At 45.6% G+C, this 25,406-nt stretch overlaps 1 protein-coding gene across 10 annotated transcripts in view; it reads right to left on the bottom strand.

Annotated features, from left to right (window-relative positions):
• LOC132493189 (synaptotagmin-9) overlaps positions 1–25,406 on the bottom strand; it is a 391,713-nt gene that overhangs the window by 107,842 nt on the left and 258,465 nt on the right. For all 10 annotated transcript variants that reach the window (XM_060103488.1, XM_060103490.1, XM_060103489.1 and 7 more), the window contains one exon: positions 16,640–16,737. In XM_060103488.1, the coding sequence (XP_059959471.1) occupies positions 16,640–16,737 (98 nt within the window). The remainder of the gene's footprint in view (positions 1–16,639; positions 16,738–25,406) is intronic.

Raw genomic sequence — 25,406 nt, 5'->3', positions numbered from 1 at the left:
ATAAGGCAAGGTGTTGACCCCTAAATTACGTCTCAGAAAACAGCAGCTCACCTCATGTTCAAGCCCGAATAAAGTTTCTCTTTGGGGGCAATCTCTCAATTACTTTATCTTGAACAACAAAGCACTCTTTAGGGAAGATAGAGTAACACAAGGGACTTCAATTTTACATACAGACTGAAATCACTTGGGGAGTTTTACAAACTACAGATGCCAGGGTCCCAACCTCCAGAGGTTCTAATTTGATTGGTCTGAGGCTGACCTGGGATAACAAAAAGCTCCCCAGGTGATTCCAATGTGCAGCCTAAGTGGAAACCATTGACTAGCAAATCAACGTTGATCAATGTCAAGTTTTGACGTTTAGAGAGGACAACCCGAGAATTTTTATTTTAAGCACCCAAAACCGAAATTTAATACAGATTCAGTCATTGTTAGGGGAAGGTAAGACAACATAAAATGCAAACATAGGATTTCACTGAAAGCCTTTTAATGATCGCTTTCAAAAGCAACTAAGTATGTGTGTAGTAGTAATCAGGGTTATTCAGAAATGTTTTGGTTCTCTTCTACTTAAGCTCATAGTAGGATAACACTTCTGCCCCTTGAAGTTACTCACAGCCACATGACTTCCTCTGGGCAATAAACATGAAAAGTGATATGTGTCGCTTCTGGGAGAAAGTCTTTAGGCACCAGAGCACAATTCCTCATATCTCTTTCACTTGCTCTGATCTCTGGCAACGGTGGGGACTGAATCAGCCCGTGTTCCAAAGGGACGATGACGTGGACCAGAGCTCTAAGTAGACCCAGGGGGAACCTGTATGAGCTGTTTCAAGCTGCTGACATTTTGGGACTGTTTGTTACTGCAGCATAACTTAGCCTGTCTTCACTTACACAAAGTATATATGTTGAACAATTCAGAAATATATACAGATAAGATAAACTTCTAAAAAATGATCTTTTACTGCATGGACCACTCCACCTGCCACAAGCCACAGCAAGGGTAACAGGGAACCAGCATCCTCAGTGCTCTGAGCCCAATGTGCAGTCTGGTCCCACGAGGTGGTCTGAGCCGGAGAAGGGACCCCCCACCTCTCAGCCACATTCACTCAGTGATTAGCCCCAAACACAGATGTCTGGGGGGCAGGATGAGAAACGCTGACATGCTGCCCTCCCGGGAAGACAGCCCAGCAGCTGGATGCCAGGAGCAGGGGTCCCTGTGTGTGTGGCTCCCCCAGCCTGGGGTGGGCTTCTGCCCTGTTGAGCCAGAGTGGGGAGGGAGGGCATACACCTTGGTTCAAAGGCCACAGACGCGCATAGTTCTTACCAAGTTCTGATAGATTCTATGGAATAAATGTTTCTTCAATGAAATGGCTCAGGATCATTTCCAGAGAATGGCTATTTGCATTTTTTAAAAACTCATTTTCTCCAGCTTCACATTTGAGTGGATCTGCAGAGCTCCTCCCTTGGCTGTCATGCTGAGAGCAGGATGTCCCTGTTGCTTTATTATGCAATGAAATTTGAATTAAGATTATCACGAAACCCCCAAAGGCTAATAAACACTTGATGAAAAATGGCGCAAGAAAAAAAAAGGCCCTCCCAAAGGGACCCTCCACTTGCTTCTCCTCCACTGACCACTACCCACTGTGAAGCTTTCCCTTCTTCCTTGGCAAGTATTTTATTTTATTACCTTACCCTGCACATCCAAACTGTAATAAACTCATTATTGTTTACCTCTAATATACATTTGTTTGTATTACTCAAGGTCACAGAGACTTTCTCCTATGCTTTATTCTAAATGTTTTGTAGCTTCATATTTTGCATTTTGATTTATGATTGATCCAGAGTTAATTTTGTACGAAGTATGAGGATTAGGTCAAGTTTCTTTTTTCTTTTTTTTTAAACTATGGCTATTCAATTGTTCCAACACCATTTGTTGAAAAATAAATATTTTATTTGTGGATGTTAAAAAAAAAGATCCTTTATCATGCAGATGGGGGTTCTCTGGCATAAGGTGAAATATCTATTGAGAGCATCATATGTGAATTTTTAAAGTGCTGTACTTACAACAACTGAAAAGTGAAGATGATGGGCCCGAAAATGGGGGTCCTGAACCCCCAGGCCGCAGACCAGTACGGGTCTGTGGCCTGTTAGGACCCGGGCTGCACAGCAGGAGGTGAGTGGCGGGTGAGCGAGCGAAGCTTCTTCTGCCGCTCCCCATCGCTCCCTGTCGCTCCCCATCGCTCGCATTACTGCCTGAACCAGCCCACCCCCACACCGCGGGTCTGTGGAAAAACTGTCTTCCACGAAACCGATCCCTGGTGCCAAAAAGGTTGGGGACCGCTGCTCTAAAACTCTGCACATCAAAAGTGCTGTGCATGTCAGCTGCACTAGCATTACCTGGGAGCTTGGTGGAAATGCAGACTCTCAGACCCCACCTCTACATTTTATCAACAGCCCCACATGCTCTTCAACTGTTCTGGGATGCTAAAATTATTCAACAAGCAGCTCTCATAATGATAAACACAGTATGTTGGAGATAAATGTAAAACGGTTGAATAAAATTATTGTTAAAAATGTGCCAGTGGCTTCCCTGGTGGCGCAGTGGTTGAGAGTCCACGGGTTCGTGCCCCGGTCCGGGAAGATCCCACATGCCGCAGAGCGGCTGGGACTGTGAGCCATGGCTGCTGAGCCTGCGCCCGGAGCCTGTGCTCCGCAATGGGAGAGACCACAACAGTGAGAGGCCTGCGTACCGCAAAAAAAAAAAAAAAAAAAAAAAAAAAAAAGTGCCAGTGAGATAAGAAATCCATAATTATTTTACATAACGCTTATAAATATACAAGTAACTTAATCAATAAATTAATATTATGAGTACTTGTCTATTTGGGAATCTATTTGGACATATATAATATGTTTTACATAATTGAAGGAAAAAAATGAGAGAAATAGAAACTTTAATGAAAGAATAAGAAGGAACGAGAAAAGAACAGGACAATTTGAAAAAGAACCACGTGGAAACCAAAACGAAGAATGCAATTATTCAAGTGAGAAATTAAGTGCACAGGTTAAATAACAGATAAGAAAATTACTGGAATGGAAAGTGGAAGGAAGTATATAGAGTGAAGCAGGAGCAACAAAGAGAAAATGGCTATGGATTTGTCACAAATAAAATCTTGAGTCTTCTCAGTTTAAAAGACACACACTGAGTCCCAAAAATGATACATCAAAACAAACCCATCCTAGAAACAACGCAGTGAAACTGAAGAACGCCAAGGATAGAGGAAATTTAAAAGCAACCAGAGATAAAAGACAGACTGTCAACAGACTTCTCATCAGCAAACTCCCGATGACCACAAAATAATATCTACAGGTAGCTACCAACCTATAACCTGTACAAGATAAACAACCAAGATTAAGACTAAAATAAGGACATTTTTCACGTAATGACTCGTGCAATTTATTACTGGCAGGCTATTCCTGAAGCGATTTTAAAGGATCTACTTCATGAAGCAGGAAAAGCTGCACCAACCAAAAAGGAGTGGGATGAAAAACACATACGGGGGGGTTCGGGGAGCACCCAAGAGTGGCTGCAGCCAGGGTCTGTTTCCCAGGGTCAGCTGCAGCCACCTCCTGCCTCTCTGCAACTCTTCCAAAACCAGCAGAAGAAAGGCCATGTGAGAACACAGTTAGAAGAAGATAGCCCACAAGCTGGGAAGGGAGGTCGCACCAGAAATCAACCCTGTTGGCACCTTGATCTCAGACTTTCTGGTCTCCAGGACTATTTTCTATTTCTTCTTGAAGCTCTTCAGGGATACACAGTATGACAAAATGCATGAGACAAGAATATTTATAGCAAGTTGTTACCCAGGCAGAGCCTTTGAATCCCAGAGCAGCTGCAGCTTCACCCTCAAGACACAGATCTGCAGCCTCATGGGCACCGTCAGACACCTCCAATGAAGACCCAGAATGGAGACCATTGGACCATATGTCCTGTACATTCTCTAACGACTACTTAGACCTAAGGTCTTTGTTTCAACACCTTCCTTTGAGAGCTAAGACTAGTTTATATAATATGGGATGATGAAAGAACTTAGATTTTGAGATCTGATGGATCTTGTATTTTTTCCTAATTATGCTTTCTAGTTAAGTTCTCTATGCTTCAATTTTCTGTCTGTAAAAAGAGGGTGGCGGGGCTTCCCTGGTGGCACAGTGGTTAAGAATCCACCTGCCAGTGCAGGGGACATGGGTTCAATCCCTGGTCCGGGAAGATCCCACATGCCGCGGAGCAGCTAAGCCTGTGCACCATAACTACTGAGCCTGTGCTCTAGAGCCCACGAGCCACAACTTCTGAAGCCCGCACGCCTAGAGCCTGTGCTCCACAACAAGAGAAGCCACTGCAATGAGAAGCCCGAAGTCCGTGCACCACAGTGAAGAGTAGCCCCTGCTGGCCACACCTAGAGAAAGCTGGCACGCAGCATCAAAGACCCAACGCAGGCAAAAACAAACAAACAAACAAACAAATAAATAAATTTTTTAAAGGGGGGTGGCAATACTGTTCATCTTTCACAAGTTTCACGGATTAGGTAAAATAATGCATTATGATATCCGATAAAAATAAATGTTCAATGAATAATAAATAAATAAATAAATAAATAGCACAATATTTTGGGGTCTATAAATCAAGATGACACCAGAACACAAAACTAAAATAATGTGGAAGATGGGGCAGTGATGGGAATTAAAGCATTCTAAGAGTCAGGTATTACTGAAGAGGAAGACAGAATTATTATTCTATAAAGATACTTATCTTTAGCCTTTGTGTTAAGGACGCATGTTAAAAACGTAAGCATTTTTTTGAGCATTAAAAAAATGCAAGGATGAGGGCTTCCCTGGTGGCGCAGTGGTTGAGAGTCCGCCTGCCAATGCAGGGGACACGGGTTCGTGCCCTGGTCCGGGAAGATCCCACATGCCGCGGAGCGGCTGGGCCCGTGAGCCATGGCCGCTGAGCCTGCGCGTCCGGAGCCTGTGCTCCGCAACGGGAGAGGCCACAACAGTGAGAGGCCCGCGTACCGCAAAAAAAAAAATTGTAGAAATAGATGTTTAACTTCTTAAAAGAGATTTAAAAACAACTTGATCAATATAACAGAAGCCAGCAAGGCAAAACCAAAAACAAGTAAAAAAAAAAGTTAAAAAGAAACAACAGCATAAAACAGAGAAATAAGTACACAGATACCTATATACTAGTAACTATAATAATTATAAATGCACTAAACACCTATTTATTTACTTATTTAGGTTTATTTTTTATTTATTTATTTTTCTTATTAGTCATCCATTTTGCACTAAACACCTATTTAAACGCAAAAATATGAATAATGGAGAAAAAGTAATCCAGTTCTTTGATGTTATTGAGAGAGACATACAAAAAATTATGACACTGAATGAGTGAAATTTAATGTGTTCAAAAAATAAAACTCAGGACTTCATGCATTGGAGTAGGTATTTTTGATCAAAATATTAAAACCAGTCATACAAACACACACACAATCACTGGATAAAATGATAAAAAACAAATAAAAAATCACTGAATAGACCTATAAATAATTGAGCCATAATTTAATATTTTTCCACAGAGAAAATACCAGGCCAAATGCTTTTACAAGTTAGCTCTAGCCAACATTCAGGCAGTGAATATTTCTAATCTAACTGGTGTTCAGTAGAGAAAAGGATGGACTGCTCCCAGCTGTCTCGATAAGGAGAGCCTGCCAGTACAACTTGTAGACCAGAGTGTGAAAGGTGCCCCTGGAACTGAACAATTTAGAAGTTCTGAGTACTACAAAGGCAAATTACAAGTCTTCTCACTGATGAACTCACATATCAAATCCTAAACACAAATTTACAAAACTAAATCCCATAGTGTGTAAAAAAGACCCTCTCCTTTGGGAAATGACAGGTCAAGCAGACCCAAAAAGAAAATTAAAAAATAAAGTGGTGATTATCAAAACAGCAAAAGGCACATAAAGAACTATACCCCAAACAACTAGAGATGGCACACTGTATTCAAGCACATATAAAGCATTTTTTCAAAACTGACTACAGACTAGGTCACACACAAAGTCTCGACAAAAATCAAGAATCGCTATTATGGGTACTATTCCAGTCTCCATATTTCTGTGGGAGGGGAAAGTGGTTTCTACCTGCCTCCCCTTACTCAATTTTTCCTCAACGGCGGAAGGCCTCTTCTGATGTGAGCACTAAAAGATGGAATTCTCTCTGGCGCTGCCTGTCCCCGTATGCAAGCATTAGCTTCTGAGGAAGCTTTTTCTGAGACAAGCTCTGCCCCAGAAGGTGGAAATCTGTAGCCTGGGATTGAGTTCAATTTGGGGTATGTGTGTAGGATGAGTGGATACAAGGTCCTTCCTGACTGTGGCTTCAGGTGAAGCTAACTTTCCTAATCAGTAAAACTCATGATAAAGCTGATATTTTGATCTCTTTCTGTCTGACTCCTTTGTCTGTTCCTTGACTGGCACCAAACTAGGAGGGGAATAATGGGCCGTTATTCTTTTTAAATATTTTATTGAAGTATAGTTGATTTACAGTGTTGTAAGCGATGTTATTTATTGATCTTTGTGGTAGACAGAATAATGACCCTCCCAAAGATGTCGACATCCTAATCCCTGGAAACTATGAATGTGTTTGTTACCTAATATGGCAAAAGGTACTTTACAGATGTGATTAAGAATCATGAGATGGAGATATTATCCTGGAGTTTTAATCACATGAGCTCTTAAATCATAAAAGGGAGGCAGAAGAATGTGTCAGAGAGACGTGACATGAGGACTTGCCCTGACATTGCTGGCTTTGAAGATGGAGGAAGGGGCCATGAGCCAAGGAAGGTAACTGCATTATAGCTGCAACAGGGCAGGTGGTAACAGACTAGTTGTGCTCAGAAAAATCCCAAAGGACACCCAAAATTTAAAAACACACATACATACACTTTTTTTTTTTTTTTTTTTTTCGGTATGCGGGCCTCTCACTGCTGTGGCCTCTCCCGTTGCGGAGCACAGGCTCCGGACGCACAGGCTCAGCGGCCATGGCTCACGGGCCCAGCTGCTCCGCGGCATGTGGGATCTTCCCAGACTGGGGCACGAACCCATGTCCCCTGCATCGGCAGGCGGACTCTCAACCACTGCGCCACCAGGGAAGCCCCACATACACTTTTTTTTTTTTTTTTTCTTTTTGCTGTATGCGGGCCTCTCACTGTTGTGGCCTCTCCCGTTGCGGAGCACAGGCTCCGGATGCGCAGGCCCAGCGGCCATGGCTCACAGGCCCAGCCGCTCCGCGGCATATGGGATCCTCCCAGACCGGGGCACGAACCCGTATCCCCTGCATCGGCAGGCGGACTCTTAACCACTGCGCCACCAGGGAGGCCCCCCACATACACTTTTTAAAACAACTGAACTGAAAGAAATTTTCAGAGCTCAGTAGCTCAGGAGAGAGAGAGCATGTGAGCTGGTGTTTGTCCTGTAGGCCAATTCCCTGGTGGCTTAACACCTCAGCTTGAATGGGCCACTTGAGGAGACAAAGCTTAGGGCCTGAGCAAAGGGAGAGGTCAGATGGAAGACCTCTGCATAAAGCCAGGATGCAAAAGGGCAATATCCTCAGTCTACCAACTAGAAAAAAATCACCCCACAGAAGGAAACTTGGCCTTGATTCTGGAATAAGCACACACATAAACAATTTGATGTTTTCAAACATTAAAAAGGGGTAAGGGAAGTACAGAAAGAGTGGGACAAGTAGAAATCAAAAAATAAAATAGTTGATAAACAAATGGGACCTAATCAAACTTGTAAGCTTTTCACACAGCAAAGGAAACCATAAACAAAATGAAAAGACAACCTATGGAATGGGAGAAAATATTTGTAAATGATGCTACCGACAATGGATTAATTTCCAAAATATACAAACAGCTCACACAACTCAATAACAAAAAACCAAACAACCCAATTAAAAAAAGGCAAAAGACCTATACATTTCTCCAAGGAAGACATACAGATGGCAAACAGGCACAAGAAAAGATGCTCAATATCACCAATAATTATTAGAGAAATGCAAATCAAAATTACATGAGGTGTCATCTCACAACAGTCAGAATGGCCATCACCAAAAAGCCTACAAATAATAAATGCTGGAGAGGGTATGGAGAAAAGAGAACCCTCCTACACTGTGGTGGGAATGTAAATTGGGGCAGCCACTATGGAGAGCAGTATGGAGGTTCCTTAAGGAACTAAAAGTAGAGTTACTGTATGGTCGAGCAATCCCATAACTGGGCATACATCTGGAAAAGATGAAAACTGTAACTCAAAAAGATACAGGCACCCCAATGTTCACAGCAGCACTATTTACAATAACCAAGACATGGAAGCAACCTAAGTATCCATCAATAGATGAATGGATAAAGAAGATATGAAATATATACACATACACACACAATGGAATATTACTCAGCCATTAAAAAGAATGAAGTAATGCCATTTGCAGCAACATGGATGGACCTGGAGATTATCATACTAAGTGAAGCAAGCCGGAAAGAGAAAGACAAATACCATATGATATCACTTATATGTGGAATCTAAAATAATGATATAAATAAACTTATTTACAAAACAGAAACTGACTCACAGACATCAAAAACAAATTTATGGTTACCAAAGGGGAAAGCTGTGGGGAAAGATAAATTAGGAGTTTGGGATTAACAGATACACACTACTATATATAAAACAGATAAACAGCAAGGACCTACTGTATAGCACAGGGAACTATATTCAGTATCTTGTAATAACCTATAATGGAAAAGAATATATATATATATATATATATATATATATGAATCACTTTGCTGTATACCAGAAACAACACAACATTGTAAATCAACTATACTTCAATTTTTAAAAATAAATAAATAAAAAAATTTAAAACACCTTCAAAATAGAAGGCAAAATATCCACAAGTATAGGGGATAAAATACACCATCTAGCAGAGTAATTTTAATACGTATTTCTCAGAAACTGGTAAGATCAAGCAGACCAAAAACAAAAAACAAAAAACAAAAAAAACCCAACGGTACTGGTAGAGAAGATTCAAATAAGTTGGATGTAATGGACAATTGTAGAACATGGCACGTAATAACTGGAAAATGCACACACCTTGCAAGCACACATAGAACATTAATGAAAACTGGCAATGTTCTTGTCAAGGCTACAAAGCAAGTATCAATAAATTCCAAAGAGTAAGTATGAGAAAACGCTTTAACCACAACAGAATTAAGTCAGCAATCAATTTTAAATACATATTGTTATATATTATTGGTTGATTTGTTAAGTTGAACAGATACATTCAAGTAAGTAGAGCAGAAAATGATAAACAATAAAGAACAGATATTCAAAGAAGTTAAATATGTATATATATTAAGCATAGATACATAATGCCTATATATCTATATATACTGTGATGGTTAATTGTATGTGTCAACTTGGCTAGGCCGTGGTACTCAGATATTTAGTCAACTTTATTCTACACGTTTCTGTGAAGGTATTTTTTTGATGAGATTAACATTTAAATCAGTAGAGTTTGACCAAAGCAGACTGACCTCCATAGTGTGGGTGGGCCTCACCCAATCAGTGGAAGAGCTTAATAGAAAAAGACTGACCTCTCTAGAACAGTGGTCTCCAACCTTTGTGGCACCAGGGGTCGGTTTTGTGGAAGACAATTTTTCTACAGACCAGTGGTGGCAGAAGTGGGGGCGGGTGTTCAGGCAGTAATGCGAGCCAGGGGGAGCAGCAGATGAAGCTTTGCTCGCTCACTGCTTACCTCCTGCTTTGCGGCCTGGTTCCTAACAGGGGTTTCCGGGGGTTGGGGATCCCTGCTCTAGAAGAAGTGGGGATCTTCCAACAGATGGCTTTCAGATTTGAACTGCAGCACTGGCTCTTTGCTGGCGCCCCAGGCTGCTGGCTTATCCTGCAGATTTTCGTACTTGCCAGCTTCCACATTCATGTGAGCCAATTCCTTAAAATGAATCTCTCTCTCTCTCTCTCTGTCTCTTGCTCTGTCTATGTGTCTCTCTCTATACACACACACACACACACACACACACACACACACACACACACACACACACCCTATTGGTTTTGTTTCTCTGAAGAACCTGGGCTGATACATACACACATTTAACTATTTACAGAATAAATAATATACCTACTACGATGACTGATCAGCAAAAACAAGTCAATTCTTTGAAAAAAGTAGTAAAAAAATAAAGTCTCTGGCGAGATTGATCAAAAAATAAAGAGAGGGCTTCCCTGGTGGTGGAGTGGTTGAGAGTCCGCCTGCCGATGCAGGGGACACGGGTTTGTGCCCCAGTCCGGGAAGATCCCACATGCCGCGGAGCGGCTGGGCCCGTGAGCCATGGCCGCTGAGCCTGCGCGTCCGGAGCCTGTGCTCCGCAGCGGGAGAGGCCACAACAGTGCGAGGCCCGCGTACCGCAAAAAAAAAAAAAAAAAAAAAGAGAGAGAAGGCACAAATAAGCAATACTAGGATTAAAAAACAGATATAACAAGCAGCAGAGCTTAAAAAGATAAAATACAATAAGCAACCATATGCTAACAAAATGGAAAACATTGGTAAAATACACAAATATCTAGAAAAATATAATGTGCCAAAATTCAATAGAGAAAAAATTAAAACCTGACTATCCCTAACCATTACAAAAAGACAATCTTCCAATGAGAAAATACAAGGTCCAGATGGTTTTACAGGTCAGTTCCTATACTTACAACTATAAGCAAGTTGTAGTTGTATTTAAGTTGTATTTAAGGAACAAATGATAATTCCAACTTTACTCACACTCTTTCAGAGATTAGAAAATGAGGCTACAGAGCCATAAAGGAGTGAGAGGGCTCTGCCAGCAAGGGAAGAAAACAGAATGATGGCTGTTGAATAGGGCTCGCAGCCCCACTGTGGGCCATTTTGACCTCTTTACACAAAGGGCAGTCTTTGACATCTCAGCCCACTAGAGACCTCTAAAATTCCACTCTGACTCTCCTCAGGTCAATTTCATAGCAGAGGACTCTCAACCTGAGTCCTGACTGGGAAACAGGTGGCTTTGTTACCGATGACCACTCTGCTGATCGGCCTCGGAGAGGGTACAACAAGACCAACGAAATGTTCAGAGCTTGGACTCAATCACCAGCCTTTAACACCACAGCTGAAATCATTCATGGGCCAAAGTGAATAATCACAGTCTTGATCAGAACTTTCTCTGCCCTCAAACAGTCTTTAAAAAAAAAAAAAAAAAGCAGACACTAATCAGAGTTGGCAGAAAGGCCAGGACAGAGCAACTTTGTTTAACTGTTATAAAACACATTCCTCCTAACTATTCCTCATCAATGCGTATAGCTCATAGATAACCGCACGAGTAACCTCCTGCCCCAGCGAAGAGGAGTAAGTGGTCCCCTGGGTCCTGACCAGGGGTCCTCTGGTCCTATTACAGATGCAGCCGCTGACCCCCATTAGCCCACAGCTGAAGCCCTATGCAAAATTAGCTTATGCTCTGGGCTATCCAGAGGGCTGTTAATTAAGCAGTATAGTGTCCAATTTCGATCATCAACGGTGTAATTCAATTATGGTGTTATTTGTAGGCTGAATCACAGGGACTAATCAGGAAGAAGACCAGATCAAAGGTTAACATCATACTGGAACTTACAACAATGGTCTTTTGTATTAGAAACAAATCATTTTGACAAGAGTCCTGGGTTTTTTAACAGTCACTTCTTCCCAACTTTCTGCTATAAAATTCTTGGGTTCTAATTAAGTACAGTCACACCCTGGATACACTTATTCAGGTTTCAAGAATCCATCTTAGCAAGGAGTTTCACTTCACATTTCTGCTTCATTTCCTACTTCTGCTTAGAAGGCATTTCCTTCTCTCACACCTCCAGAGTGGATGAATGCCTTGAGATGATGAGGGTCACCATGTGTGGCCCTGCAGGGGTGTACTTGGCACTTGTGTATCGGGATGTCCTCTAAGTGTTCCTGGCCTGGTTGCTTCTACGAGTGATAATCTCTTGCACTATTTGCACTGTTTACATTCATTGGAGGAAAGGGGCACCTTTTTTGCATTAAAGGCCTAATTACATCAACATCGGTATCACATGTCCTAAGTATACTCTTTTGGAAACTCTTTTTGGAAAGAGTTTTGGAAAGTGAAGAGTAGCCTATCATACTATAGAGTAATTAATAAAGGGAAAGTCCTTGTTAGATAGTGTTATGTTATGATTATTAATAATCATTATTCAAGGAATTGTGTCTATTTTAGTAGGAATCCCTGTTGTTTCTGCATAAGTGCTTGCTATTTCGGGCATGCAGGAAGCCCATAAAAATTTCTTCCACTGAAATAAGTGTAATTGTGTTTTCATAAAGTGAGAGAATACAGTCCTCGGGCACTTGCTTGAGTACTTTAACAGATGCAAAAGCAACTGAGTGTTGAAAGTGTTGGTGGTGTTACTTGACATCCTTCGACTTCAAATGAATGAGAGAATAGAAATTTAAAAAGGACGATTTTAATGTTAACACAAAAACGTCACTTCTGTAGGATCTGTGTATCATGATTTGGTGCCACAATCTTCAAACTTTCTTTCAGCTGCTCCACCCTTAAGCAAAGGAGCCCTCACTTGGAAGTTGAATGTGTAAGAGAAGAGAGCAAAGCCATTGTGGTCAAGAGACGGGGTGGGGGCGGGGGTGGGTGTGGGGATGGGCAAGAACAGGACTGGACCCTCCACCCAGTTAACTCTCTTCTGTAGATGGCCCCACAGAACCCCAGGGCTTGGCTACACTTCACCATAAAACCAACCCGGGAATGAATGGAGCCCAGAAGAGGCTCAGATGGCCCTGGACTCAAATCTTAGTTCTGTCATTTACCAGCACTAGAGCTTGGGCAGCGAAAATAATGTCAGTACTAATATCAACAAAACCGAGGGTAACCTCGACCAGCTGAGCACTTGCTAAGTGCCAGGCATTGTGCTAAGTGCCTTCTTTGCCTTAATTTAATCCTCCCAATAATATGAGATGGGTACTGTTATTGCCACTGTTTTATATATGAGGAAACTGAGGCTCAGAGAGGGATTAAGCGATTCGCCCACAGATTCCACAGCTAGTAGTAAGTGGCTGAGCTGGGATTCAAATCCCCACAGCCTATCTAACTCTGCAGTCTACATTAATTAATTACAAAAAATCCCTAAGCTCTGTGGCCCAATTTGGCCCAGCCAACTTGAAAATGAGGATGGTTTTAATAATCTTGAGGAAAAGTATCCCACACAAAAGCATTCAATCATTATCATTCTTTTTATTGCACATGGCATAGAACATATGCCCTCCAGACACTCGCTAATAACCTCAGTGTTGCATTATCTGTCAAATAGCTCCTGTCAAACGTCTGTGTGAGCCAATTACTACATAAGAGATGGCTCACAGGAGGTACCAACCACTGACTCTTCAAGAAAATTAGTGATTTATTATTCCAAAAGAATCAGCCAAACAAAGGTACAGGTAGAGAAAATAATCAATGAAGTTCAGCATGCAGCCAGATAAAGTATAGGCACAGAAACCAATAACTGCCTCCTAATCAATGAAAAGGGGAGCTTATTCACAAAAGTAAATAAAATACACGTGACAAATATCTATTAAACCTCTATTCTGTGTTGCACTGAAGATGCAGCAACAAAGCCTCTGTCATCATAGAGCTTACATTCTGATGCATGAGGCACATAATAAAAAAAGAGACGAATATGAACGTAATGGGTCAGATGGTGATATGTGCTATAAAGAAATAAAAAAAGGATAAAAGGATGGGGCTGATGTGGGGATGCTATATTAGAGAGTGTCAGGGAAGACCTCAGACATGGTGATATTTCAGTACAGATCTGACCTGAGTGTACTTGGAGGAGAACATTCCAGCAGAGGGGACAGCAAGCACAAAGGCCCTGAGACAACCAGTGCTAAAGTGAGACAAGCCAGATGGAAAGTGTAGGGTGTGCAGCCATAAAGGCAGTCAAAAGTCAAATCATATAGAGTGTTGCTCGTTATGACGGGGACTTCAGATTTTTTTTTTTTTTAGATGTTGGGGTAGGAGTTTATTAATTAATTTATTTATTTTTGCTGTGTTGCGTCTTCGTTTCTGTACGAGGGCTTTCTTTAGTTGCGGCAAGTGGGGGCCACCCTTCATCGCGGTGCACGGGCCTCTCACTATCGCGGCCTCTCTTGTTGCGGAGCACAGGCTCCAGACGCGCAGGCTCAGTAGTTGTGGCTCACAGGTCTAGTTGCTCCGCGGCATGTGGGATCCTCCCAGACCAGGGCTCGAACCCGTGTCCCCTGCATTAGCAGGCAGATTCTCAACCACTGCGCCACCAGGGAAGCCCAGGACTTCAGATTTTTATCCTGAGATGGGAAGCCATTGAAGAGTTGTGGGGAGAGTGATATAATTTGATTATTTTGCTGCTCTGTGGAAGACAGGCTACAAGGGGGCAAGAGCAGAGCAGAGACTGCTCAGAGACCATGCATTAATCTTGGAGACCCCAGGCAAGTCTAGGAGGCATGCACAAGCCTTAGTTAGACAATGAAAACTACAAAACACAAATGGGTGAAATTAGGGCCTGAATAAATGAGAACTCCGCTGTGTCCCTAGAGAAGAGTCAGCATGGTAAAGGTTTTTTGTCCCTCATTAATTTATCAAGAGCTAATATTTTATAGTGCTTACTATATGCCAAGCTGTGTTTTAAGCACCTTACATGTATAAGCACAGCAACCTTCTTAGGTGGGTTCTATTATTATTCCCATTTTAATATGAGGAAACGGAGGCATGGTTCATGCAGGTAACTTGATGCAGAGCTAGGATTTGAACCAAGCAGTCTGGCTACAGATGCTCCCCCGACTAACCCACAAAGAATGCCTTGGAACATCTTAGACCACCTCTCTGCAAAACTCTCATGTCTGTTCCAGAGAATTCCGGGGAACCCTTCCAGAAGAAGCCTGCCAGGGTGGAGGCCTAAGGAAATGGGAGAAGGAGGGAGCATGTAGTACTGGAAGGGAAGAAGGAAGGGTTCCACACGACCCACACCAGGGTCCGCCCTCCACACCCACGGCAGAGCCCCAACCAAGGCAAGGCCCCGAGGATCCAGACATGTAGTCCTCTCCCAGAGACAGAGGGGATTTTGCCAGAGACTTTGTCATTTCAGGAATGCCTGTGTGGGGAAATAAGGAGGCAGGAGGAGGAACTGACCTCACACAAGGCTACCTTCTTTAGGCGGTGTCCCATTTACCCATCTTAGCCATCCAAGAGCTCTGCTCACTCCAGGGCCTCTCAGAGTCTCTTCCTTGCCCCTTGGCTGGGGGCTCAGCAGTGCTGACAGCCTGAGATGGTCTCAGAGTCTGATACTGTGGCTCTGATCTCAATGCACAGGAGGCCCCAGAAGCTTCCAGATGCGACTCCCTGAAAGGACTGCTAGGAAACCCATGCTCTTGGCCATTTCCTCTCAGTAGGGCTTCAGGGACCCTGATCTAGAGCAGGACATCCCAACCTCTGGAGCCTCTGGAAAGTGGGATGTTAGTCACGGCCTCCCAAGGACCCTTCTGTCCACTGAGAAATTAAGAGCCTGACAGATGACATCTAGAACACGTCCTCCATCCCAGGTGCAAACACCCAGAGCCTTCAGTGCGTCAGGTGTATCTGCAGGATGGAAGGAAAGGCAAGGGGGCAATGCCTGGTGCTCTGTGCATGCCCTGGGCTCTAGCCACACTCAGCCCAAACCTTCTTCCCTATGTATGGAGCCCTAGCTCCATACAATGAGGAGCAAAGTCCCAAAGAAACACACCCAGTCAACAAATAAGGCCACTGACCTGTATCAGGTAAGGATAGAAAGAAGGCCTGGGGCCTGCGGGGAAAGATTTCCAACAATGACAACTGCTTATTCTAACCAGTATGGGCTTCAGTTGCCCCCATCAAGGAGTTAATCAGCCCAAACAGCCCACTGGCAGTCCTTTCCAATTAACCAGTTTTGCTGGATCTCTTCTAGAGAATAATCCTAACTGGCTAAGGCAAACATGAAGCCAAACAGTTACGATGGATAAAAAAACATACAGAACATTCTTCAGGTGATTAGGTGAATCAACGCAAAACTGCTTCCTGACTCTCAAACAAACTGGAGGCCAGCTGGGAAAGGGGGCTGACACAGTGCTCGGGGCAAAGTCTGTGAGATTGCAAGTGTCAGCTTGAGTGTAACTCAAGCTCTGTGATGTGCTCTGAAAACTTTACAATAAAACCAATCTCACTGCACCTGTTGCAGCCAGGACCCAAACTGCGATACAGTTATACACATGCTGATAGATGGCGCATCCGTACTCTCAACAGAGCCCTAGGCTCACACCAGATATCAGAGTCCAAGTTTGCACTGTTAAAAAAGAGATGGCACACACCGTAGAATAAAAGAAATCCAGCAGGGGCCTTCTCTCTGCATCCAAAGGAAAAGTCCAATGAGAGTAAACGGTTTCTCAGTGCGGAGGATGAGCTTTGGGTTGCCAGGACCCCTCCTGACCATACCTGCAATGATCCCGTCCATCTGCTCCAGGGCAGCTTCCAGCACGTGACTCGCATCAGAAGCCATGAGGCCTTTTCCCTGCTTAGTCTCCTCCTTCTCGCTGAAAAATTCAAATACAGAACAAAGGAAAAATTCGAGTTCCACATTATGTACCCAAGACCGCCAAGCCCTCTCAATTCCACCATCACAACCGCACTCTCATAGGAATCTTGGTAGCCCACGTGTGGTTTCTGCCATCTCCGTGGCTTCGCCTTCCAGGCACGAGTGTTCTTCATCCATGAATCTTCAGCATGTGCTTGTGTCATGAAAAGCCACTAGGGCTCTCCAGAGTGACCTGCAGCAGCGAGACAGCGATTGCCACTCCTACCATCATTACAGTCACGGCTCCAGAAGCTCCAGCCACCCCTGGGGAAGGCTCAAGGCTCCCCTAGGAGGAGCCTTGGGGAAAGCCGCGATGTGCCCTGCAGCCGTGGGTCGCAGCCGGCATTGGCGGTCTTATACCTGCATTTGTCTCACACCTGCAATGCTCTCCTTGGGCTGGTGTGACCCAGGCTGAGAGGCCTCAACTGCCACTTTCACTTCTCAAGTGGGCCAACGGGCCCCATCTAGGAAGGCTGCAGGCGCACTGTGGTGGGGAGAGTACTGTCCCTGGAACCAGGAGCACTGTCTCTTACCATTTTAGTTCTACTCCACCCAGCACCATTCAAGGTACATAATCCCACCTTCTCAGGGCTGGAGAATTTCTCCAAAAATACAGTCTAGCCACTCCCCTAATGCTGAGTCTCCCTTCTAATGGTAGAGGTTGCAACTGGTTCCATTCTCCAGACAGCTCTGCCTCTTAGAAAGGTCTTTAAGCTAAACTGTCTGCTTAGAGCCTCTTCTCATTTTTCTTGCTTCCCACCCCCTTCCTGAGTGGCAGGGAGAGACTTACACGACAGCAGTTGTAATCCTAAGAAGAGACTTAGCTCACGTCTGTGAACTGGAGGCAGGTGTGCCCAATAGGCCTAAGTGCTACGGAGGAAAGAGGCAGAGCTCCTAGACCCAAGGGTGGCACAGGTCAGGGAACGGGGGCTTCTGCTGCTCATGTTCCCCATGAAGTTAGACCTTTGGAGTGAAGAGAGGAAAGTGAGCAACCACTGGAAAGTGGCTTTGGAGATGGTGTGGATAAGAATGTCAGGACCACAAAGAACCACACTGGACGGCACCAGGTAGCAGTTAAATACCCTGGGTTCAAAGCCAGCTCTGCCATCTATTGTGTGATCTCCAAACCTCAGTATCCTCATCTGTAAAATAGGGATGATAACAGCACCTAACTCACAGGGTTGATGTCATGGTTAAAGGAGTAATTAATATTTCATTGAAAATGCATGTCTTGCATGTAGTAAGGGCTCAATAAACTTCAGCCTTTTTTTTTTTTTTTTTTTTTTTTTTTTTTAATCTCAGGATGTATTTGTGCCAGGATAGCTCACCGGATGAGGGACTTTAAACTAAACTGGGATAGGTTCAGGGAGGGAGAACCCAAATAAGTCCAAGAGGCTGGTCCTTTGGAGGAGATAAGCACACAAAGAAAGATAAGCAACTATGCGTGTGGAAGGGGAGGGCCGTGACTCACAGGTGCAAAGGCCAAGAAATGGTCAGAAGTGGGCACTGAGCCTCAGCAGCGCAAGAACCATGGGGCTATCAGCTCAGGGGAGTGAGAAAAGGAGCTTCAGAGCAGGTGGAACCTCACTGGCACCTCAGAGCTGCGGCAGGAACCAGGCAGGGCTGCAAAAAGGAGCAGCCCAGATAGCTACAGAGCAAGTGCGGGTGCAGGTCTCAGGGTCTGAATAGAAGCAAGCCGGGGAGGGGAGTGTGGGTGGAGAAGGGGCAGCAGGAAAAGGGGAGGCGGCAGAAGTGGGGCAAGATTCAGCACGTTCACATCTGCGCGGCCGTAAGGGGTATTAAAAGCCTGAAACATGTCCTACCCGCTGAGGACTTCCCAACCGCTCCCAGCAAAAAAAATCCAAAGTCCATACTGTGACCTAACGGAAGCAGCTGGGCAGGATCCAGCCAGGCCAACCCCACACGGCCCTCCCCCTCGATCCCCATGCTTCGGCAGCCTCCGTCCCTGTCCGCTCCCCCAGGACTCCAAGCCCCCTTTCCTCCTCTGCAAGTGTGCATCTGCTGTCCCTCTGTCCTGAGCTCACTTCCCCAGCTCTCTGGACGGCTGATCAGTCCTCAGCCTTCAGGCCTCAGCTCTGAAGTCTCTTCTCAGAGACGCCTTCCTTGCACGCCTGCATCTAAAGCAGCCCCTTGACAGCACAGCGGTTCCAAAGAATCTCATCCATCTACATTTCCTTGCTAACTGGGCTTGCTAACCCTCTCCATGAAGGCAGGAGGACCCTGTATGCCTTGCTCACCCCTATGTGCCCAGTGCGTAGCAGAGTGACCGGCACAAGGGAGTTTATGAGTAAATACTTGTGAATAAAAGATGGATCCATGTGGCCAACATGGCCTGAACCCTGTTGTGCTGGGCACTGGAGGAAAAATGGATAAATCAGGCCTAATCCCTGCTCCCATGGACCATGCAGTCTAGTGGAGAAGACAGAAGTATGAACAAATAATTATGACACAGCATGAGGTATGCTGATAGAGGCAGGTACGCAGTTTCCCTGGGCCTTAAAGGATGGGTAGGAACTTTCTCAGTAGACAAGGGCGATTCCAGGCAGAGGGGGCAGTGCATGAAAGGCAGGAAAACATGTAAAGACAGGATGTAGTTGGCAAATGTCAGAATGGTTGACGAAATTAGACAGGAACATCCAGCTGCTCACCATGAGTCAAAACCCTCCGCGGAATTCACTTACGTGTGATAAGGGCAGTTAATGAGAGGAGCCTGGGAATTACACCCACGGCTTCAGGGATCTGGATGCCCATGCTTGGCAACTCAAGTGGCCTCAGATGTAAACTTGATAGAGATTTTTAAAAAGAAAGATCTCATATTTCAGCAGACTGGCTCCACTGGGGGCCTTAGTACCTGGGTGAAAGGTAAGAGGGCAGTCAGAAGGTGCTGAGCCCAGAGGGCCCAGCTAGGTCCCCCTGCAACAGAAGGGCCATAAAAGATGACCCATGGGGGCTTCCCTGGTGGCGCAGCGGTTGAGAGTCCGCCTGCCTGCCGATGCAGGGGACACGGGTTCGGGCCCTGGTCCTGGAGGATCCCACATGCCGTGGAGCGGCTGGGCCCGTGAGCCATGGCCGCTGGGCCTGCACGTCCGGAGCCTGTGCTCCGCAACGGGAGAGGCCACAACAGTGAGAGGCCCACGTACAGAAAAAAGAAAAAAAAAAAAAAAAAAAGATGACCCATGGGCTCTCTGCCCGAGGATGAGTTTGTACTTGGCAGATAGCAAGTTGGGTGGATCCATAGGAGCTGGTGAGAAATGAAATATGAGTCAAAGGTGTATCATCTTTCTGGCCCAGGACCTGGGCCAGTAAGATTGGGAGCGCTCGGGAGCCAGAACCTGCTTTGCGTGGCTGATGAGCTCAGTTCTGGGTCTGAGATGATGGCAGGATGCAGGGAGAACGGGCTCTGCCAGCCTCTGATGCAGAGCGGCTATGAGGGGTCAGTGGTGTGGGTACAAGGGGGACTGCTGAAAGGCCAAACATGCCATAGGAGCTAGGCCTCCAGGCCCATCTGTGAACACGGACACTCTGGAATAAGGAAGCCACGATTCCATTCACCAACCATTCCCACTCTGGCAGCTACAGCCATTTCCTTCCCTCACAAGGTTAGAGCTCCCCATCAGTAACGCACCCCAGGACAATCAATCCCTGCTTTCAAGGAACTGGGGGTCCCAGAGGCAAATGTGTGATGCGGCTGCACTCAGTGTATCTGTTCATCCCCACAGAGACACAGCACCTCCCTTGGGAGCCTAGGTTCATCTGGGATGTGAGGCTTAAGTGCACAAAGCACCAGAAGCTGCGTGCGAGGAGGCCCCCCACAGAGAAGTAAGGTGAAGAGGCTGGGGGGGCACGTCTGGAAGAGGCAGTAACCCAAGGGCTGGGAAAGAGAGCAGGATCCAGGGCAAACTCCAAAGGGGCGTGTGAAAGGCAGGGCAGCCTCTAAGCAGGTGGTGGGGAATGGAGGTGAAACCAAGGTCTTCACCCATGAGAGGGGAGCTGCGGCGGCCACCCGGGCTGGACAGCAGAGGAGCTGAGAGTGTGCCCTGCGCCCCACCAGCCCAGGAAGGAGAGGAGCAGGCAGAGGAGGACGCGGTGCTCTTAACATGCTCAGTCCAGTGACAGTTGTTGTATTGGCCGAGAGCGGGTTTTCATTCTCTCTGGACACTTGGACTATTAACACAGCCCTGCATTGGACCCTGACGAGCAGGCAGCCTTCTCATACCAAGAAACTGGCTCACTCCGAGCTGCAAAGATAAGGTAGGGAATGGTGTTTAAGGAAAGGAAAGGTGTGGTCCATTCCTCATGCATCCTTCCCCTCCCCCACAGGCCTCTCTAGAGGCTATCATCTGCCCACCTGTGATGGTACCTGATGCTGGGCTCCCCTAATACAGGGCTTGACCCTCCTCTTTGCTACCAGCCAGGGAGGAAACAACCCTGCAGCTGTGAGACCAGCCAGCGAAGAAGGAACAGCCACGTTTTAGAAGGACAGTGTCTGTGAGAGGTGTCAGGGTCACATGATCTGCGCCATACAGAGGCTGGTTTGGCACTTTGAACTTGAATAGGAGGCACGGTTAGGTGAAGTTTAGAAAGTGAACCACAATTAGCCACCCATCACCTGGTGGACTCTAAGGCAGTAACTTAGATACGGTATTAACTACCCCCATGCTCAGCAACGGAGAATCAGAAGGAGGCAGGAATGGCTGACTAAGATAAGTCTTGGGCAAGTAAATCTTAACTTGTCCCACCCATGCTGAAATGCAAGCCTCCATTCCATTTTATAAATCACTTTTCTCTCACTAAAAGTGGTTAGGGATGCAAGTGTTTTGGGCAGGCTCAGACTGTCCTGGATGGAGGAAGGAATCAGGAACAGATCTAGAATCCCTGGTACCCTCCAGGGTCTCCTGCCGGGGCTGCAGCCCAACTCCTCACAGCTGCAGCCAGAAGGGCGCCCGCATTCCTGCATAGAAAGCAAGACCTGGGGAAGGAGCCCTCAGCCAAGAACCCACCACCACCAAACTCAGACTCACCTCAGACCTCTCCTGGCCCCAAATGGTCAACAGGTGGTAAAGAAGTATCACCACATCACAACAAACCGAAGACTCTTCCCCACAATTTACTGGTCACCCATAAACCACAGGGGCTCATTCTTCAAATGGTTATTTAAAGGAATACCTGTTTTTATCCCTAAGCTGAGGAGATGGCCTCTTAAAAGGATATAGGAAACTTACTTCTTTGGGATAGTAGAGCAAGAAGCCATTTTCAGCATTAAAAAAACAATAATAAAGATGAGGAAGACATACAAAGAAAATTGATGGCAGTGCCTACATTCTCAATCACATCCGATATCGATCAATATTAACTTTCTTTTAAAAGGACAAGTAAGAACATAGGGTTTATAGCCAGACTGTCTTGAGTTAAAACCTGGCTCTGCTGCATAATGGCTGTGGGTCTTTAAAGAGATTAATCTCTCTGAGCCTCAACTGTCTCATCTGTAAAATCAGTATAAAACCAATCTCATTATGGGCAAAAGTAAACAAGAGGTAGAGCTCAGATAAATACAGGAGATTGAAGTCAAACATCTACTTTAGCTACTGAAACAAGAGGAATTTATTTTGAAAGACATAAACCCATGGAGAATGGGTTAAGAGACATAAGGGTGATGCTGGGGCGACAGCTATGCAGCAAGCAGAAAAGGGCAGTTGGTCCATGTTGGAGGGTTTCCAAAGGCTCTGGGAGAGATTTCTTTAGTAATATGAAATTAACAGAACACCGGATGCCTCTGAACGTCTTAAGAGATTTATACAGTTGGTGAAGAATTTGTTTAATTCCATGATAAGAAAATAGCAAACCAAGCAAATGACAAAAGAACTCTGAGGAAACCAAAAAGTAAAAATAATCTTAGTCCTTACAATAAAACACCACAAACATGTGGATTTAACAGAAATTGCACTGGCAGGATGGGGAGATGGAAAAGTCCTCGTGAGTGGTGGGAACAAGATTGGAGAGAGCTGATTCCTCATCTTCTAGGGTGGGAACTCAGAAGTCACTAGATAATGACAACTGAAAAAAAGTAATAAAGTAGCAGAACAAGCATTTTCCCAGTCATATGGATAAAAATACTAAAAGAGTTTGAAGTGGCTGCACCTGAGGAAGAGCAATGGGGGTGGGTAGATGGGGAGACGACTGCTTTAACAAATCATATACAATTATTTGAGCCTTTAAATTGTGCAGATATATAGTAGTGATAAATATAAAAACAATCAAAAAGATTAAAAGCGATAAAATGTGTGGTGTGCCTGGCACAGAGTCGAGATTTGATTAACGTGCATTCCTTTCTCCTCGCAGCTACCGTATTATTGGGCAGGTGTCTGTTAGCTACCTGCTAAGAGTTTATCCAACATTATCTCACTTAATCCCCTCGTGCCACTTAGGAATTATTCTCTCCCTTTACAGGCAAGCAAACAGATTAAGCAACGTGCCTGAGGATGGGCACTGTTCTTCCTCCCTTCCAAATTTCTTCTGAGACAGGAACCCCGTGGAGGGTTTTGAGCACAGGAGGGTCTAACTTATCTTTTAAAAGGATCATTTTGGCTGCTGCTTGGACTGGGGGTGGGGAAGGTGGGGTGGTGCAGCAGTGAACACAAGAAAACCAGGCAAGAGATAAAGGCAGCTTGGACCACAATGATTATGGTAGATGTTCTAATCCTCAGTATATGTTGAGGGCGAAGCCAGTAAGCTCTACTGATAGATTGGGCGTGGGCATGAGAGAGACGGGTGAAACATGATTATAAGGCTTTTGCCCTGAGCCCCTGGGAGAGCGGGGAGAACTGCAGGAGCAACAGTCGGGGGGTGGGGGTCGGGGGGTAAGGGAGGGATGGATAAAATCAGGAGGTTGGTTTTAGAAATATTCAGTTTAAGATGCCCGCGGATACCTAGAGAGATATGCTGAGCAGGCATTTGGAAATTCAAGTCTGATATTCAGAGAGAAATCTGGGCTGGAGATAATCTGGGAGCCGTTTGCATAAAGGTGGTATTTAAAACAACTGCGTGAAGTAAGTTAAGTAGTGTAAGACCAAAAAAAAAAAAAAAGAGGCCCGAGGACTCTTTGAAACACTCCAACGTGCAGTCAGGGAGGAGAACCAACGAGACAGGCTGAGGAGGAGAACTGAGACAGGGGCACCCTAGAAACCAAATGAAGGGTGCAGGGTAGAGGACAAAATCAGGGGCGCCGAGTGCTACCGAGTCAGACCAGAGGCCATCTTCTCCCCAAAGGCTCACTGGAGGTGAGCTCACCTGCTTCACAGCCTCACCTGCCCCTGCCTTACCTCCCCCTGACTGGTTGCCCCGCCTCAGGCAGCCTCTTCACTCGCCTGCACGATGGGCTCACCTACTCAGTGCTCCTCCAGTCTTGGAGTTTGTCAGAATCACCTGGAGAGCCAATGGAGCAAGAGGCCCAGGCTCATCTAAGGAGAAGAGTGCCAGGTGATTCTGAGACTGACCGAAGTTGAGCCACTGACGGAATGCAAACGCAGCTCCCAGACAAGCACTCTTCTGCTTGGTCATGAGTCTCGGGGGCTCACCACCAGCCGGGGCTGGTGAATTATGCTTCTTACCACGCCCACTCAATCTTCTCAGCTGCAACTCTAACTCTCATCATATCCCTTGGCAAACCTCTGCTCCATCCCAACCAAATGTCTTATCATCAGGGGACAGATTCTAGGTGTGAACTGCCTGAACCAGTGGCTTTCCTGCTTTTATGCCCATGCCAGAGGCTTTCCCTACTAACTTCCCACCTTCTCTTGGAGCCAATTCTTCCAGAAAACCATGTGTATGGTTAGGCCACTCAAGATGTCTGTTCTCTTGTTCTCTGTACATCCCCTGCCCAACCAGTGCCTGCTTTACCCATATCTTATGCACATGACTGACGTTCCTACATACTTGCCCCAGGCCCCAGCTAATGACAGCTTGCCAAAGGGGTGGTGAGGGGCGTGCCCCTCTACTGGTTTCCCTGGTAGCTGATGAGCCCATCTGATGTCAATTTCCCCCATAACTGGCAATCTCCCCTTCCCCAAGGATCGAAGACTGCCACCGTGTCCTGCCCGCCGTCTGCTGCACATGGTGGGATGTTGCTCCGGGACCTTGCTTCAGACATGTGAGCTCCCCCATCCATTAAACCACCGATGTCTCTGCTGTTAACTTTGGGTTATTTCTTTGGTCTTGAAGCTGGGCAAGCACAGGCCTTGTAGGCCTGCAGGATTCAGCCCAACACCATGCTTGACCCTGCTCACCTAAATGTGATCTCCCCGTCTCTTTGACCTTGCACGAAAAGGGTGAGAGCAGCTGTGCACAGCCATCTTCTCTGCAAGCCTTCCATGGGTCTGGGCCCCCGAGAGCATCCCCCCTTCTATAAGCCCCAAAGAAACTTTTAATTACTGGTAAAATAAAACAGTGAGAAGCTAAAGCCTGGGAGATAGTGGGGGCTTGGAGGAGGAGGAGCGGCAGGTGGCCCATCCCCCTTCCTACAACCCGACACCCCCCTCCCTCTCCATGCCCTCACTTTCAGGGGGCCCCAATAGATGCTCTTCCCCAAACTGCTCCCCATCTCGCCTCAGT

The sequence above is a fragment of the Mesoplodon densirostris genome, chromosome 7 (genome assembly GCF_025265405.1).
Source record: "Mesoplodon densirostris isolate mMesDen1 chromosome 7, mMesDen1 primary haplotype, whole genome shotgun sequence".
NCBI lineage: Eukaryota > Metazoa > Chordata > Mammalia > Artiodactyla > Ziphiidae > Mesoplodon > Mesoplodon densirostris.
The sequence above is the reverse complement of the archived record's forward strand: the minus strand, read 5'-3'. Positions and strand labels throughout refer to the sequence as shown.